We start from the raw sequence: 19,216 nt of genomic DNA, 5'->3' as shown, positions 1-19,216 counted from the left end.
ATTCCACAAGAAGATGATGCTCACAAGCTCTAGCTAAGTGTCTGAATCAAGGGCTCTTTTTAAAACTAGAAAGTTATAATACATTATAGCTGTTGTCCTTCAAAACAAGAACAGGTAGCAACAAGAAAATAAAGGTGTTCCCCCCCCCCCCCCATCACGCCCTTTACAGAATCACAAAAATTTCAGAACTGGAAATGACTTCAGAGATTACAAATTCTTACTTATAACTGAGAAGTACTCCATATAGCACATAAGTGACAAACAAATGATCATCCCATCTTTGTCAGAAAAGTGAGACCCTATTCTCTTTTGAGTCAGCCAATCCCATTTTTGGTTAGATCAACTCTAAGATAAAATCTGACTCTGCAACTTTAATCTGCTGTCTATGAGAACTTGACTTCTCATAAATTATTGATTTTATAGATTCAAAGAATATTCTGGAAAAATATACAGTCCTTAGATAATATGTTCATAATTATCTCTGAACTTATTTAATAACAGGGTAAATGTTTTTATGTCTTTAGCAAAACAAATTGTGTAGGGGTGGCTAGGTGGCACAATAGATAAAGCACAGGCCCTGGAGTCATGAGTACCTAAGTCCAAATCCAGTCTCAGACACTTAATAATTACCTAGCTGTGTGGGCTTGGGCAAGCCACTTAACCCCATTTGACTTGCAAAAAACAAAAAACAAAAAACAAAACCCAAAAAACAAATTGTCTTTTATCTGAAATAAATATTGACTTCCATTAATTTATCATTAGAAAATTCTCTTCAAAGTCAATTATCAAAGAATAGAAATGAATAACTACAATGATAATTTCATTTAGCTATTATTAAATTCTTTTAAAAACAATAAAAGGTGAAATAGGAATACAAATAAAGTGGTGAATCATGTAAGTATGTCAGGCAATCTAAATGTTTGTATACATAAGAAAAATCATCTCTGTGAGATTATGACTTTACAATAATAATTGGGATAGCATCAAAATTAAAATAAACCATAAAATTTTAATATGTTAAGCAATAATAGTACACAAGTTCTTTATAAGAATGTCATCATGCATATAACATTCCTTTATTTCATACCTGAAGTCAGAACCTGTTCTTCTTCCATTTTCTGGAATTCCAGGATCTGGACACATGTCAGACACTAAAGCAACACCCCCTTGACTCACTGAAATAGAGAGAAGTATGAATATTAATTGTAATGTCATAGAACTCTCAGGAAAATATTCAGATAACAATGCAAAAAGTAATGCAAAAAATTAGACTAAAGAGAGAATATGCACTTTTACATGGTCATTGATTCTAATTCATTAAAGAAAGAGAAATTACCAAAACTAAAATAAATTTATCACTAATATACATGAAAAACTATATAGACAATTTGTTCACAAAGGATTTTGAAGTTTTTGTTTGGTTTTTTTAAAAAATCTCATTTACCTGACCGTGGATTTTTAAAGTTAAAAATAGTCCATTTATTAAAACCAAGATAGTACTTTGACCCTAGATTTAAATCATAAAATTAAAGGATTTGGTGCAAGAAATCTAATCCAACCGCCTCATTTTAAACGCTAAGAAACTCAAAAGTCAATAAGTAAAGAGACTTGCCTATAGTCACAAAGCAAGATCATAAAAAATAAGTTAATTCTGGAAACAAAATCTCTTGGCTTCCAAATATTACACCTCCCACAATAATGTACTATTGTCTTGATATTATAAGGACCTTAGAATATGCAAACATTTAAAATAGAAAATTCCCTCCCTCTGCCATGAAAAGTTATTCAAAATTATAGTAGTTGAAGAATTGTAGTTCAAAATGGACTTTACATAAAAAAATACAATATGTCATATTATGATATACATTTAATAAGTACATCTTGTTAACATCTGTACACAGAAACACTGTATATGTGGTGATGTATTTCTCTGACTGTAAAATTACTAATTATACTAGTTCTTCACATAAATTGAAGATTAGTCATTAATTTTATAATAGTCCACTTGAAGTTCTTTAAAGGACATACTACTTTCTGAAACTTTGTTCTTTTAATAATATTTCCCTTTTAGCTAAAAGAATTGTCAAAAGAGATATTCTCCTCCTTTGTATTTTACACTACAGTAAAAGTAAGTTACTCTTTTTATTTTTTAGGTTTTTGCAAGGCAAATGGGGTTAAGTGGCTTGCCCAAGGCCACACAGCTAGGTAATTACTAATTACTCCTTACTCCAGGGCCAGTGCTTTATCCACTATGCCACCTAGGGGCCCCAAATTACTCTCTTTCAATGTATTAGATGCTTTGTTAATCCCATTATCTTTGTTTATATAATTCCCTATGTCCAGATTGCCTTTTGACTACTGACATTCTAGTCATCTCTGCACAAATAAATGAAACAAAATCTTACAAATACTGAAATAAAATTCCTGAAGAAAGTTGCAAACTGAATATTCTCACGTCTGTGACGATCTGGGACCATCCAATAGCAAGTAAAGGTGTTTCTACTGTATCAATGTCAAATTTGAGCCAAGGGGATGGTCAATATTTCTTTGTTTTACTCCTTATCAGAATGCCCTGACCTGACTGAAATTTCTCTGGTGATCTAGGCAAGAGTAACAAATTAAATGATATATTTATAAGCCAGTTGGCAAGCAATAAAAGCAAAATAAGAAGAAAAAAATGAAAGGGGAAATGACTAGTGAGATGGAGCAATGGATAGACTACTGGGCCTAGAAAAAGTTTTGTGTTAAAATCTAACTTCAGATGTAGCTGTACAACATTAAAGCAAGTTACTTTCTGATTTCCTCAACAATAAAATTAGAATAACAATAGCACTTATCTCTCAGGCTGGGAAAATCAAAGGAGATAATAAAAAAATACTTAGCATAGTGTCTGTCCATATAAAAGGAGATATAAAAATGTTAATTAGTGTTGTTCTTCCTCATTCTTTGCTTTTGAGTGGACCAAAGATATCATGAATGATGTCTTGATTTGTTTATGAATTGAATTTAAGTGAGGCAGAGTTACCCAAACTCATATTATTATTAAAGGAAACTAAAGTATTGCCACAATTGGACACAATTCCCTTCCTCCTGATTTGCAATGGTGGTATCGAGTCTCAGTAGTACCTTGCCTTCTCACGGACTGTTTCTTCTTCTAAAACTAAGAAGACTTGGTCCTTTGGATCAATTATGTCTCAAGGAATGGCCAAATATTAACATTACCTTTTAAGATGTGGAAAAGTGAAAATTAGTCTAATTTTCATGGAGATTTGTATCCTGTCAGTGTTAAGGTCCGAGAAAAGTCCCCAATTATGGAACAGAGGCACTCGACAAGATGAAGATGCAATAGCAAGGGTTTATTAAACTAGCTCCAGCTAGGATTCCATCCTAGGACAGGGCTAGGATCCTGGAACCCCGAGTAAAGTGAGGAGAGACCTTTATATGGTTCAGTCGGGGAGTTCCAAGCATCTGCCTGCTGGTTGTCTTGAGATGATGCGCTGTGTTCTTACTGGATGCAGGTCCTCAGGGAAGCCCCCCTGTTACATGGTCCAAGAGCTGACCAGGCAGAAACTTAGAGAGCTGACCAGGCAGAGACTTAGGAGCAGAATTTAGGCAAAAGTTCACAGGTTTCGACATTCAGGGTTTTACAGGCATTCAGGCAAAAGTTCATAGGTTTCGAAACTCAGGGTCTTACATCAGTCTATATTTGCTTCACTAATTCACAGGCACATTATATGCTTAAAAATTAAAAGCTACCTCACAACAGCTGAATTGTGTTTAAGGGTAAATTTTTAGGTAATGGAGAGTAAGTGCTAAGTTTGAGTCAAAAGAGGCATATTGGTATTAAAGATCTGCTATTTACTGTAACTTCATTGCAACTCCATTTCCCTCATCTTTAATATGTTGGTGCATCCCCACCCATCTCCACAAACTACTATGTCTGCAACAAAGAATAGTTAGGCTAATGATGCTGTAGCAACTGTGGAAAGTTGGAGTGAATATTTGCAATATTTTCAAATTGAGCTAGAATACTGTAATTTCACACTTATAGCTCTTGTTTCTCTTCCTTCACCTCCTTCCAAGACAGCACCCAAATGCAATGTCTGGCTTTGGAAAGAGTCTATCCTTGTTTCTCTTTATTTTTCATCGCTTAGTGTTGAATAGAAATGGGAAGAGTACTTGGGACTCATTTATGTCAGTTCAGAACAACTTTGAAACTCTTTACAGGAAAAAAAAACTATCTTCCTGACTATAGAAAAAAATAGTTAAAAGGTTGTTACAGTGCAGAATGAATTAGGCAAGCCTGAGTGGATTATAGATGATAGAAGAAAGGATTCTGATAGAGATTAGATGTAAAATATGGCTGATTTCCTGAAACAGGGATAAGCTTTCAAATGGGATAAAGTGGCATTGGTGACAAACAGGTTATGTACAATTGAGAGCTATAAATCCGAAATGACTATTCTACCAGAATCATGGGCAATTAATTTTTCTGAAAGCCAAAGCTGATGAAAAGAAAAATTCTCATGGAAATCAATTTCACATAAGCTTGATTCCTAAGTGCTCCAAGCAAAAAGATGCTATAAATGAAAAATAAGTTGTTATTGTTTTAATATTTTACTAAATTGCATCTTACTGGTTCTCTTCTGACATATCTTAGGAATAGAGGTAAATTAAAACAAATCATAAATTTCCTCAGTCTTTCACTTGTTGTGTCCCAATAATAAATAAAATCCTGATTCTAGAATTATATTTTTGTAATTATAACATTTATATGAGACAGAAATATACCTTTCTCAAAATATTTCTCTATTTTCAAGGTAACAGTTGTGCTAATTTGAATACTTTGGTTTATATGATATAATTTAATCAGAACTAGCTTTTTAAAAAATCCATACAGCACAATATTCTCTTCCTTTTTAACAATATATTTGCAAAACGTATTCAAAGCTCATTGACACATAATTTCCTTTGATTCTATAAGTCTGAACTTATAGATTCAGCATTATTTCCTTTTGGCAGATGAAGGAAATATCACAAAAAAAATCCTCTCTACAGCATCATGTTGCCTCTCCTCAATCATCTTGACTGCTAAGGAAATGATTATAGATATGTAGTGAAATTAAATTCATTTTGGAGCAAATTCTGAATATGCGGTGGGTAGAAGCTGGGGAAAAAAAAGAGAAGAGTGAAGGGAAGAGAAAGTACAAAAGAGAACCCCAAAATAGTTTGTGGGAGATGTACTATTCCTTTTGCAATAATTTATTTATCACATATATTAAACTTACTATATGTAAAACTTGTACATAATAGTAAGAAAAAGATTAAAATATATATGATATGATAGAAGTTAGTCCAGTAATTAATATGAAAAGATCTGAAGGTTGTAGTGGACTACAAGTTTGATATGGCAGTCAAATAAGCTAATAGATCCTTATTTCAATATTTTTTCTTTAAAAAGAAGATAATTGGTGGCATAGTGGATAAAGCACCAGCCTTGGAGTCAGGAGTACCTGGATTCAAATCTGGTCTCAGACACTTAATAGTTACTTAGCTGTGTGGCCTTGGGCAAGCCACTTAACCCCATTTGCCTTGCAAAAAAAAAAAAAAACCCAAAAGAAAGAAAGAAAGAAAGAAAGAAAGAAAGAAAGAAAGAAAGAAAGAAAGAAAGTAAGAAAGAAAGATGATTTAGTCAGTGTTAATATTCTTACTATTGACACAGCTCATAATCTCTTTATAATCTGGTAGATTGTTTTCAGAAATGGTGGTAGAATGTCATTTTCATTTAGTAATTATTATGGTCAATCTGAATTTAGTTAGATTTTTCCTTGAACAATGTACCCAATGGAACCTAAAGTTACATGTTACATGAAAAGTATGTTTCTCCAAGATTATAAATTGCAGAGATGGTCCCAACTTGCATTAGTAAAAGGATTTTTTCATTCAAGAATTACCTATGCCAATGAACTCATAGGTTCTCTATGTCTAATATTCAGAATAGGGGAGGTCACGTTTCCATTTATTCTTCCCTAGTTGGGTAGCATCTAAAGTTTATATTCAGTGTTGGGCAGAATATTTTAATAAAGATATTGAAAAACTGCTTTTATCACCATAGAAGGGAAATCAGCAAAATCAAGGATTCAGAAATTTTGTCACCTAATATTAGACTGACTAAAGTTAAAGCATATTTAGCTTGAACTGGGGTTAAAGAGGATTATCATGTAAGTTTTCAAGTACTTGGAAGATTGTCATAAGGAATATAAATTAAGTTTTGTTCTGCTTGAACCCAGAAAATTTAAGAAAATCAGTGTGTGGAAGTTATTGGAAAGGAAATGTTAGCTCTACCTAAGGAAAATCTCCCTAGCAAGTAGAGCATGCAAATCTCCACAGGAAGGAAGAGTATTAATACAGTTCTCCAAAGAGAGGCTGGGTCTGATACATATATCAGAAATTTCCAGAGAGGGTTTATACTTGGTAAAGATCTCTAAGATTTCTTCTAGCTTTAAATCATAAGACTTTATGACTAGTATCATAGAATCATATTCACTTCTAAGAGTCTATAAATCTCTGTGGTTATAGGAGAGGTAGAGATCTATTAGAAATATTCCTGAAATATAGACCAAATGCCTAAGAGACATGAAATAGACTTTAGAGATTGAAATTTATGGACTCAAATGTTTAAATGGAGAGCAAATGCTAAAGACTCAGAGTTTTACATTTTATAATGAGGTGAGTATACAGTCTTCAGTAAAGATTTGCCACGTGAATAGCAGATTTAGATCAGTGAATAAATGATTTCAAACAAATGCCACCTTGGCATTTACTTTAGTGATTTATTAACCATTATTGCATATTCTGAATGTTTTAAAGATATTTTAAAGAACAAAAGATTTTTTCAGTTGATATTAAGAAAATAAGCTTAAACTTTAATCTCTACCAATAGTCATCAACAAAGATGTTACTTTTTTTTCAGTTGTCTAATAAGAAATGTTGTCCAATGCAAACAGCATTTTTCTTCTTAGATTTTATTGGCCTTATCATAATTCCCACTATGACCTGAAAATCATGGTCAAATGGATCATTATGTGAAATTAATCCTTCTGAGATATATATATGACTGGCTTGTTCAAAGACAATACTGTGAAGCAGTATGTCTGATGCATACTCTTTGATGTTAGAAAGACATAGATTTGAATTACACCTCTACCCAGTCCTGAATTTGTAACCCTGGGTTAATCATATAGCTTCTCAGCATCCAGTTAACTCCCTAAATCTCTAAATTGCAATAAATATGCCAATTAGCATTGGTAGAGGAAGTTTTTCCCAAAAATCTCACTTTGCCTATGAAATTATAAATTTAATCACCCAGGAAAGTGACATTTTTCCTCTTTTTGATTTGTAATAGGGTCAGTGTTTCATTCCCTAATCTGGAATGTTGGTGATGTTGTTATTGTTGCTGTTGCTGCTGAATTATTTCAGACATGTCTGGCTTGCCATTTCCTTCTTCAGCTCATTTTATCAATGAAGAAACTGGAGTAAGCAGGGTTAAATTGTTTGGCCAGGATCAAACAGCTAGAAAGTTTCTGAAGTTGGATTTGAACTTAACACCAGGTCTAATATCAGGCCCTGAGCTTTATCCCTAATATAGAAATCACAATTTACATTTAGATGCCTAAAAAAAACTTTATAAGATAGTTTAATGCTGTGAAACATGATCCTTCTTTTTTTCTAACATTTAGAAGAACTGATACAAAATCCAACAATTTCATTGTTTAAAGATTCTCATCTTCTATCATTCTATAAAATCCCAATTTTTTCAACTTTACAGTCAATATTCCATAAATGATGGTACATTTTCTGGCAATTTAGAAAGCAAAGGGTTCATAGAACAAGTAAGGACCTTAGAGAATTAGCATTTATAACCGTATACCCCTTTAATAGTACTATTTCCCTTTGTCACACATCTCTGACCCTGACAGTCTTCCAGTGTTATCTAGAAAAATACTCAATTCAATTTTCATGTAAGCTTTTGTTCTCATGAATAAAAGTATGTGATATGAAAATGTATTTGATCTAAACAATCAAAAGACCCTGAGTCTACATCTAAATAAAGTACTAAAGTATGTCAAATGAATCCTAACTAAAACTTAAGAAAAGAGAGAGAGTAGGGCAGCTAGGAATCAGGAGGATCTGATTTCAAATTTGACCTCAGACACTTAATAATACCTAGCTGTGTGATCTTGGGCAAGCCACTTAATCCCTATTACCTTGCAAAAACAAAAACAAAAAAAAAAATTAGAGAGAGAGAGAAATAAAAGAGGAAGAAACAAAAGAATGAAAGAAAATCACTTTTGTCCATCCAAATCAAGAAAAAAATAAAAATTATCAAGTATAAATCTGGGGAAAACTGTGCGTTATCTAAAAGTTACTTGAGTTATCAATCAGCTACTGTACGCTATGTAAGTTTTCAACTCTTTCAACTCTTTTATGCAATAAATGTGTGTTGATAGATTGATCTTCATCTATTTTTAGTGATTCCAAACATAATTGTTAAAAACAAGTTAGCTTTTTGCAAATCAGAAAAATGAATAGGGGAAGAGAGACTGGAAGGAAGAGTTCTTTCTTCCTTTTCTTTGAATCTATTAGGATCACGAGATCTTGGGACATTTTGCTTATAACTTCAACAATCTTTCATTATAGCAAATGTACAGTGTCTTCAATATGGGAATGGAATTCAGGATTAAGTAGACCTACCTAAGTCTGTCTATATGAAAATTTCCTATTCTGAAACTGGTAAGGATTGAATAAGCACAGTGAGGAACTCACTTAGCACTTAACTTGCAGGATAGTTAAGAACTAAGGCAAAAAAAATGTTACATAATGTAAACGTATACAAGAAAAATTTTATCTAAAAATACATTTACCTTTTTTTCCTTTCTCCTTTAAGGCCACATGGTGTAATGAACGAATGCTGAACTTTGTTTTAAAGGACCGGGTTTTAGCTGGCTCCAACATGTTAACAATTCATGGTATTCCTCAAACAATACATAAGATTCCTCATCAGTAAAATGAGAAGATGGGATCAGATGGCCTTAGTTTCCTTTCTAGCTCTAAATCTGTGATATCATATCCCCATCTTAGTGACTCAAATGTTTCTAATAATAATAGTTGCCTGACAAAAAGAATTATTTGTGTTAAGAAGCTCCTAACTTCTTTTTTTTTTCCAAACCCATTTTGCAGTATGCAATTCTTTCTGGTTTATCAAGTCAGGATACAGAGAATAAAATATTGTTTTTATTCTAAAGAAATGATTTTTAAAAACTGAACATATAGGAGTCAAGTTATCTTCATCTAAAGTATTTTCCAAAAGACTAGATTTCTTTAATATAAAGCAGGCCAGCATATCTAAATCACTTGAGAAAGATGAACTGATAAATTAAATTAAAGGCATTTTTGGTACCCTTTTAATTAAAGATTGCACTTGAGTATGACTCTACTTTGGTTAATTTAATATTTATCAAAATCAAATGATGCCCTAGGTTGTATAAAGACTACAAATGTTTAGGAAAATCTTTTTTGGAATTGAGAGAATCTGCTTTCTCAAAAAGTGTTACTAGTGCTACAAAAGTGCACATACAAAAATGTGCTTTAGAAATAAGTAACTTAGGATCATAAGATCACATATTTACATCTGAAAAGAACCTCAAAAATTATTTAGTTCAATCTCATCTTTGAGAGGAGGAAACTCGAACCAAAGAGATGCTATAATGATTTCCTAGCTGGTTCCTTCCAACTCTTCCCCCTCCATTAACTCACCCTCATAGCTGTGAAGATATCCCTGAAGCAAAAATTTCAAGACTTTTCTTACCAATTCAAGAAGCTTCTATGACTCTATCTAACCTAGGTTAAAATATCAATTTCTCACTTTGGAATTTAAAATTAAAGTTTAACCTAGTTTTCCAGAATGATTCAGAATGATTAGACCTTACTCTTTCAAATGTTCAAAAGCACATATCTGTGCTTTAGTACAGATTGTCCTCCTCTACCTCTCTTATCTCCTATCTCATGCTGAAATGTCTTCCAACCTTATTTATTCAATCTCTTGGAATCCATAGCTCCCTTTAAGAGTCATTTCAAGTACCTCCTCCAAGCTACACAGAGCTCTTTACTTAATTGCTTCAATTTTTAACCATTTTGTTTCACAAATTATTTTTATCTATTTATGTATCTGCCCATTTATTATCTCCCTCACAATAAAGCAAAAGAAATCAGTGAATATCCATTGTATCATTGGGACACCTAGTTCAATAGGGTGCTTGGTAGTCCTATTCTGTATATTCAGGCCTACTCTCTCTCATTCAAGTGACTATTTACATCATGCTGTTTATATAGCAGAATATTATTATTCATATGGTATTTTAGATTTTCAAAAATTATGCATATTTTATCTCATCTGTTCTCAAAATATAACCATAAATTGTCTTACTGAAGTTATTATTCCTATTTTATAGACAAAGTCTGAAGGCATAAGAGGTGAAAAATAGAAGAACCAGAATTCAAATTCAGTTTGTTTCAGATTACAAGTCTAGTATTCCACATATAAGCCAGAAGGACTTAAAATGAATTTGGGGGAATAAAAGCTAGTGCATTTATTTATCAAAATCTTATCCAATGTAGGGTTTAAGAACATTTCAAAGGATATTGGTCAGAAGATTCATCAATCTTTATTAAAATTATAGTACATGACAGTCAAGGAACCATTAAATGATGCTTTGAATTTGTAGGTGCTAATTAATCTTAAGTGGATCTTTTAAAGCTTTTGCAGTTTACTACATTTGAAACACTTTGAGTGCCAGTCAAAATAAAATGCTATCTCTGGCTATTTCTAGATATATTAATTGATTAATTTGCTAACTCCCTAAAAATATTCTTCCTTTATTTTCTTTCATGTATTTCATTTAAAATCATATACATATGTTTATATGAGACATTTAATATGTAAATTAAAATTACATATAAATTATATATGTATGTGTGTACTGTATATACAATATATAGAACACACATATATGTGTATATATGTCCATATAGCTGTATATGTCAAATAAGTAAGTGACCAAGTCTAGATTTGACATTTTACAGTTTATTGCCAACTCACAAACCATAAGGTCAAGCAATGAAACCATTGTCAGAAATATTTTTGAATATCTATGAATGCTTTCCTATTTATATTGTCAGATAACACTGGAAATGTTAATGTTTTGTGTATACATTTAAGAAGATTAATGTAAGATATAATTCAAGTTTTCACTGGATGTTAATGATCAGATCCTTAAAATCTTCCAATTATACAAAAGAAACAAGTTATCAAAAGTGAATAACATCAACCACTTTTCATCCCTTCAAATTATGAAAGTCAAGATTAAATGGATAAAAGTCTAAATTTATTTTGTTCTGAGAACAGCTCATAATCACTTGATCTGTAAGCTTTTATTAAGCATAAGGTGCCAAGCACTCTGCTAAGCACAGTCACTTCAAAGGAAGACAGAAGTAGTCTTTGCCCATATTTCTCCACTATCTATTATACCCTGTTCTCTCGTCAAATCTGATTAAATTAAGGATTCTTCTTATCAGAAAGGTCATGGAAAGGAAGAATACATGGATACATATACTAACATGGACTAATCGTAATCTGCACCAATCATATAATTATACTGATAAAATCATGAATCTTTTACAGCTTGGAGTAAAAGGGACATAGAGTCAATAGTGACTACAGGTCTCAATTCCAGTGAAAAGGAGAAAAATAGGTTGAATAGTATTTGATTGTCAAATTTTAAAATATTCCCTTTAAGTAAACTTTGCTTATTATAAATAATATAATATAATACAATATAAGTAATATTAAATATTATTATTTTATATTCATATTAAATATGGACATTATGGTAAAAAAACTATTGGGTTTTATGATACCAGAAATAATTTTTCAAAGTCAAAAGCATAAGAAATGAAGTGTAAGTTATAGGGTAATGAGTTCCACATAAGCTGAATTTAAGATGATTATAGGACTTGTAAGAAGTACAGTAGCATAGCTCACTAAGAACTTGCTTTGGAATCTGGAAGACTTGGGGTCAGTCCCATTTCTGACATATGCTATATTTGTAAATCCATGCAAAGAAGGTAAACAATATGGCAGTACTTTGGAACCCTAAACATTCAAAGAAGAAGAAGATTTTGAATGAAATGGATCAATAATTTTATAGATTAACAAAAGAAAGAAAAAAGCATTGCTACTGATATTGCCAAAGAAGAGAAATAAAGATGAGTTATGATATACATTAATGGACAGGAAAGATAATAGAAACATGAAATAGTTGAAATAAAATAATTATTTCAATAGGAAAATATAAGAAGCTCAAGTAATAGGATTTTACAATTTCAGATTATTTTTCAATTTGGAAGAACCTTAACAATGGTTTAGTTAGTTTAATTGAATTGGAGGTTAGCCAATATCTGGACAGCATTATTCCACTGCAGGAGAGCCTTATTTCTGAGTAATTGCATGTTTATGTTTAGTTAAAAGTGAACCCTACAACTTTCACACACTGATTTTTCTCTGGTTCTGTGAAGTCACACAAAGTAAGTTCCTTCTTGTATAGAACATTCAATATTTAAAAACAATTATGTTTTTCTATATAATTTTATGTTCACTAGGCACAACATACCCATTTTTTTTTAGATTTTTGCAAGGCAAATGGGATTAAGTGGCTTGTCCATGGCCACACAGCTAGGTAATTATTAAGTGTCTGAGGTCAGATTTGAACTCAGGTACTCTTGACTCCAGAGCCGGTGCTCTATCCACTGCGCCACCTAGCTGCCCCTCCCTCATTTTCTTTCAACCACAATCCACAGTATATGTTTCCAAAATTCCTTTCTATTTTAGTCATCGACTTTTGGCCATCTTCCCTATTACCACAATAGCAAAGTGACCCGACTTCAGGTATCTAGAAGGCATTCATATATACCTGTGCCGTTTTATTATGGAGACCAGAGATTTAGCATTGACTGGAAATTGAAAAAAAACACAGGCTTGGAGTTGGGGGTAAAAATCCCCTCCCCAAATAAAACAAACCACTTCTTAACAGAACTGTTCAAAAATGGAGTAGGCTAATGCTACACATAGTAGTTCCCTCTCAATGGAAACCTTTAAACTAAGGCTGAAAGATCATCTTGGGTTCATATTACAATAGAGATTATATGTATATAATAGCTAAACAAAATATTTATTAAGACCTTTTCTAACTAAAATTTTGTGACTTTTTTGGTACCCCAAATTGTGCACAGTACTTCAAATTTGCTCTAAAAAAAAATAGAGTGCAGTGAGACTATTAGTACTTTTGTCTTTGTGGTTATACTTTCATTAATAAAACCTAAGATTTGTGTTACCTATTTTAGAGATGTTATACTTTTGACTTATGTCATAGTATGCTAACATATTGAAATATTTTTCACATATATTATTATTATCAAACTAGGTCTTATTTATTTTATATTAGTGTTAATTGATTGAAAACAAAATAAATACATTGCTTTATATCATATATATATATATATATATATATCCCTACTGAATTTCACTCTGAAAATCGTAACTTATTTCATTACATGGGGCAATTAATTTCATTGATTAGGGAAAGGGAAAGATCTTACTTGGTTTAGGGAAGATAGAAAGTAAAGTCTGGTGACAAAGCAGTTCATTCTTAAATTTCTATTTTAATTTGTTATTGCTAACAGTTTGCAAAGTACAATTATTCCCATGTTGAAATGTTATTGTTCCCTTTTAATTTTGGTGACCAAATCAGTGGCAAAAATTTAAATGAAATGAGGCTAATGACAAAGGCCAGTAGCTGTAGGATAGAACCGCAAATATTCAAGAATTAGGCCACTTCTTTATCTTGGAATTCAGTAGACTACTTGATGATATTCATTTTCTATACTATTGCTAATTGATACCACTTTCCTAGCATAGATCCTGATAGTGTGTTTTATTGAAGGTCCGTGTTCACCTAGTGAACACTACATACATATGAAGCAATAAACCTAGCCATATCATACCAACAAATCATATTAAGGTATGGGACCTACCTCTCATCAACATGCTGTTACTATTCACACTCATTCTAGATAGGCAAAAAAATGGTTCCTTCTTTAGAGACATCTCCTTCCATGCCATGGTAATTATAAGGCCAATGATATTGTACCAGCAACCAATTAGAAAGTATTTATATGCACATTTTCATTTTAATTTCACTAATAATGCTGTGTTTGGAGGAGGATATATCATATTACCTCAGTTGAGATGTCTAAATAGAGGTTCAAAAAGGGTTTGGTAATTTCCCCAAAGCTGGGACAATAGTCAAAAAATAGGGATCAATACCTTCCCTCACTTCTTTAGAAGACATTAGGAAGACACTAAGAAGCCCCCCCCACCTAATTATTTTACTTTTGTTACCTGAGAATGGTATTTGCAATTTAAAAAAAAATCTTGCCTCCTTAGCTTATAATCTTTTTCTTCTCCTCCTCTGACTAGACTTGCTATAGATGTCCCCAGACCCATAGATGGTTCTGTTGGGAAAAGCTAGCTGTCTCTCATAAATGTTATTGATAATAATGATAACAACAGTAATTATAATAAGAAAAATAATTTATACAAATTAGACTTGGTGACTAACAAAATAATTTACTTACAATAAACAAGAAGTATAAATGGGAATTAGCCCCATTTTGCAGAAAAGGAGATGGAGTTACAAAAAGGACAGTCTTTTTTTTAAGTCCTTCAGCTTGGATGTAACTGAGCTGGTACTGTAAGTCACTCATCTTTCCAGAGAATAACCATACAAAGGACTGAGCATACTTTGCCACAGTGAAATTCTGGTGGCTAGTAATCTAAAGAACAATGTACTTATGTTTTAAGAAATTTTATGTAGAGACTTTTTATGAATTTTTCCTAAGAATTTTTTTAAATTATGCTAATTTCACATAATAACCATTTACCAATCTAACTTAGTTTTGAATCCATGCTAAAAATAGTGATGTAGCAACAAACCAGATGTTCAAACGTTGCCATATGTGATTTCAAAGTTCCCTTTACTAATTGCCTGGGCCTTTGTTTTTCTGGCTCATAAAATGAAGACTTGAACTAGATTGCCTCTAAAAATCCCTTCCAACCATTCTATGATCATTATGAACCAGGCCCTAAAGTTGTTTTTGTACTCCCAAGAAGCAATGCATTTTTCAGAGACAAAAGAGGTCCTATCTACAGTCATTCAATCCTTCAAGATATTGCTTCCAGTTAATAGTCATCTAATGATAAAGAGGCAGCTGCCTGAGGGGGCTGGTCAAAAAAAAATGAAATGATAGGGGATTAAACATTGTAATTATTATTTTTAAGTCAACCTAACCTCAACTTTCAAGGGAACAAGAGATAAAAATTTCTTTTAATGGATGTTTTCAACTCTGTAGTCATTTTTGCTCCTCAATGAACCCTCAGTTAACAGGTATTTATTCTTCTTGTCCTGTGAATGGCACCAGCAATTTACATTTAGCAGTCCCAGAAACTCTTTGTCATGTTTTTTGAATCTTATGTCACTGGAAAAATTGCAGGCTGACAAAAACCTAGGAAAAGTACTGACACATACACCCCGTTCTCCTTAAAATCAAACAAGCAAATAATAAACAAATGAAGTACAACCACCACCACCTTATATTGACTGTGATATGAATTGCCCTCACAGTACAAATGCCACCTAAAATGAGATTGTAAAATACAGCCTGGAGGTCAAGGAAGAGGAAAGGGACTGTAATGCCTCATTGAAAGGGTGTCATCAAAAATGGCACATTTCTCCTGACAGATTGACAAGTTTATAAATGAGGTGTGACTTGACAATGAATGAGTGCTATGTCCCTCTATGATGATGCAAATCAAATCTGACATATGTAAATATAAGCTTATTTCCAACTCTAGAGTAACTGATAAATGCAATGGAAGTAAAATGGACTAGAGAATTTACATGGCAATATATGCAAGACTGATCCAGATAGTCATCACATTTGTTGATAATTTGGGCTATTTAAATGTAAACCAATTTGCATTTTAATTGTATGGAACCTGATTAATGTATCCTAAAAATAATGAAACAAATCTTTAAATATATAGCAATATATATTTTTGGGTAAATGGAAGATTGTTTTACAATAAATAAGTCTAAAACAATCAATTATCCATTCTTAAAAAAAAGATTTCACAAAAAAATTAGCACTCAAGAAAAGATTACATGCAGTTCATTGTTGTCAATTATCAATCCACTCAGGTGGGTTCATTTGATATCAAACAATTTGCCAAACAATACAAAGGAGAGTTAGGGGAGGAAAATATCATATGGCATAGAAAAGGCATGTGTATACATGTATTTATTGAAATTTGTACTGAACTTAATGGAATCATATTAAAGTAGATTCTAGGAAAAGTAAGATGAATTAAAATGTTTATTAAAAACTAAAAATATGCCTTTTCTCCTTTACATCTGTTCCCCAAATTATGAATTTGAAATATTATGAATCCCCCCATTTTTAGAGTGCTACATATACTGCTCTTTCCCTTGACCAATATATAGAAACATTTGCATTTTCAACTAAACTCTGCTAAAGTCAACTCTAAAAGTCAATGGAATGAGGAGCTGAACCTCACAGCCCAAGTTCCAGAAGGTCTTATCGGTCAGGAACACTTTTGGCATTGCCTGACCTGGCAGTGTGTTATCTGGGAACCAACTAAGCTACATAAGAATCTGACAACCACCATAACAAAAGAACAACAGCAACAACTCACACGTTTAATGTTCATGTTAAATATTTTGACTATATCTCACAAAGACTAAGATATAAACAATTTGAAGTTGTTGGTGGAAGGAAACTTATAATTTATAAAATAATTAAACCTTGATTCTTAAAGGAACATGACAACTTAAAACTAGGTATCCCTAATCCATATATTGGCATCTGCTGGCAGATTTCTAGCAGTAGATTTTCATAGCAGAAGTCAGCAGAATGCGCAGGAGTACACCCACAGCAGCTTCATTTGGAATTCAGTTGCACAGATTATCCATCTCTTCTATTACAATTTATATCTAAAATTTTTCTTTCATTCCTCTGAAGACTTTAACACTTTATTCAGCTCAAATAAAATTATATTACAGAGCAATTCAATGCTATATTGGTTCTAATTTCTTAGTTCATAGGATTATAAATAAAAGAAATAGTGTAGTATAAATCATTGTTTTATTTCATCAAAAATATTTGATGAAATTTCTTACACTAGTCTTGTGAGCAAGATGGAAAGATTTGGGATAAGTTCCATATATCAGATTTGGAGTGGTAGAATCCAAGCCCAGAATAACTTTTAATAGTTCCATATCAAATGGCCTCTAGCATAATGTCCTAGGTTTTCATACATGGCCCCATGATCTTTTAGTTTTATCAAAACTTTGAAAAAAATAGTATGTTTATCAGATTTTAAAATGACTCAAAATTGTGATGAAAAACTGAAAAAACATTATGATAGAACCACAGTTTTAAAAAATTCTTGACAGGTTTTAGTATTGTATCAAATCCAATGCAATTTAATTTTTATAAATGTAAAATCTTAAACTCAAATGAAAAGTAATCTGCTTTACAAATATAAAACTGGGAAAAGAGTACCAGAAAACACAGATGTAGCTAATAGATAATATTTAAGTAGCACACTTCACATATGTGATCTCATTTGCTCTTCAGATCAGCTATATTAGGGTAGGTGCTAATAGTATCTCTCTTTTACATGTAAGACTGAGAGAGGTTACATGATTTGTCTCCATCATATGCCAGAAGACAATATAATGAGACTATAAGTTCATTATAAATCTATGGTTTGAAGTGACAACAAAGAAATCTAATTCCATATAAGGCTATGTTAAGAGACATATAATGTCCAATACTAGAGATATGACAATTCTATTGTGCTTTGCTTTCTTCAAAGTACATCAAAAGACATGGGTTATATTCTTGATAGTAGATTTTAGAAAGCTATTGATAAAGTGAAAAGCATATAAAGAATGACAGTGAGGTTGATGAAAGATTTGCAGGGAATGTTAGATGGGGATCTTTCAATGTCCCTGCTGGTCTCTAGCCTGAAGAAGTAAAGACCATGGTACATGAGAGTTTTATTAATGTAATTTTTAAATATGTAATTTTTTTGTGAGGAAAATGGAGTAGACTTTTTTTTTGTTTGACCACAGAGGGAAACACTAAGATCAGTAGGTAAAAATTTCAAAGAAGCAAATTTATGCTTGAAATAAAGAAACTCTTTCTAAAAATTAGAGCTATCACAACACAGAATGGATTCCTCTGACAGACAGTAGCTTCTCTCTCTTAGTGTAGCTCTTTATGTGGAGTGCTATTAAGGGAGAAGGTTGAATTAAATGGGTAATGAAGTTCTGTTTAAATCTATAATTCTGTGCTTCTTTGGTACTGGTCTTAGCTGATATAAAGTAGACATGTGTCTAAGAGCAAATCACTTGACCTCTCTGGAATGAAATTTCATTTTGTTTCAAATGAGGTGGTTGGACTAGGTAATTTCCAACATCCCTTCCAGCTTAAAAGTACAGATTCTATCTTTGGGATAGGTAACACTGTAAGCTATTATTAGTCATCAATATCTTAATATATAATAGTTGATTTAATCCTTAATGTCAGGTGAGAGCAGGATACTGACAGAATGATATACTTTGATAGAGGTGAAGAAGGTTTGTTTAGGATGATTTTTGAGCAAAGGGAATTGATTGGGGGGTCAGAAGATAGAGATGACATCTAAAAATCTGGAGCCTTGGGCAGTCGGGGGGATTGATTATCTGGGGAGAAAGAAAGTAAAGTTTTTCACTAGGGGAGACAAAGGAGAGATGGAAGGGCACTAAGGATAAACTGGGCCTACTTCAAAAAAATGTGCCTTGGGCATGCTCTGTTGCTTATTTCTTGTCATAGATTTAAGGTCCCAATGGGGCTTGCATTTCATAACTCATGGTAACTTCCACTCAGCAAATATGACACAGTAAATCTTAAATGCACATATCTTTGAAAGAATTTTTTTTATCCAAACAATTAATGTGCACCTTCCATATTTCTT

At 32.3% G+C, this 19,216-nt stretch overlaps 1 protein-coding gene across 1 annotated transcript in view; it reads right to left on the bottom strand.

Annotated features, from left to right (window-relative positions):
- Nucleotides 1-19,216, bottom strand: part of CSMD1 (CUB and Sushi multiple domains 1) — a 2,413,561-nt gene that overhangs the window by 844,657 nt on the left and 1,549,688 nt on the right. The window contains exon 15 of the mRNA XM_074209535.1: nt 1,088-1,175. Within this exon, the coding sequence (XP_074065636.1) occupies nt 1,088-1,175 (88 nt within the window). The remainder of the gene's footprint in view (nt 1-1,087; nt 1,176-19,216) is intronic.

Source organism: Macrotis lagotis, chromosome 1, assembly GCF_037893015.1.
Source record: "Macrotis lagotis isolate mMagLag1 chromosome 1, bilby.v1.9.chrom.fasta, whole genome shotgun sequence".
Lineage (NCBI taxonomy): Eukaryota > Metazoa > Chordata > Mammalia > Peramelemorphia > Peramelidae > Macrotis > Macrotis lagotis.
This window is presented reverse-complemented; position numbering and strand designations above follow the sequence as displayed.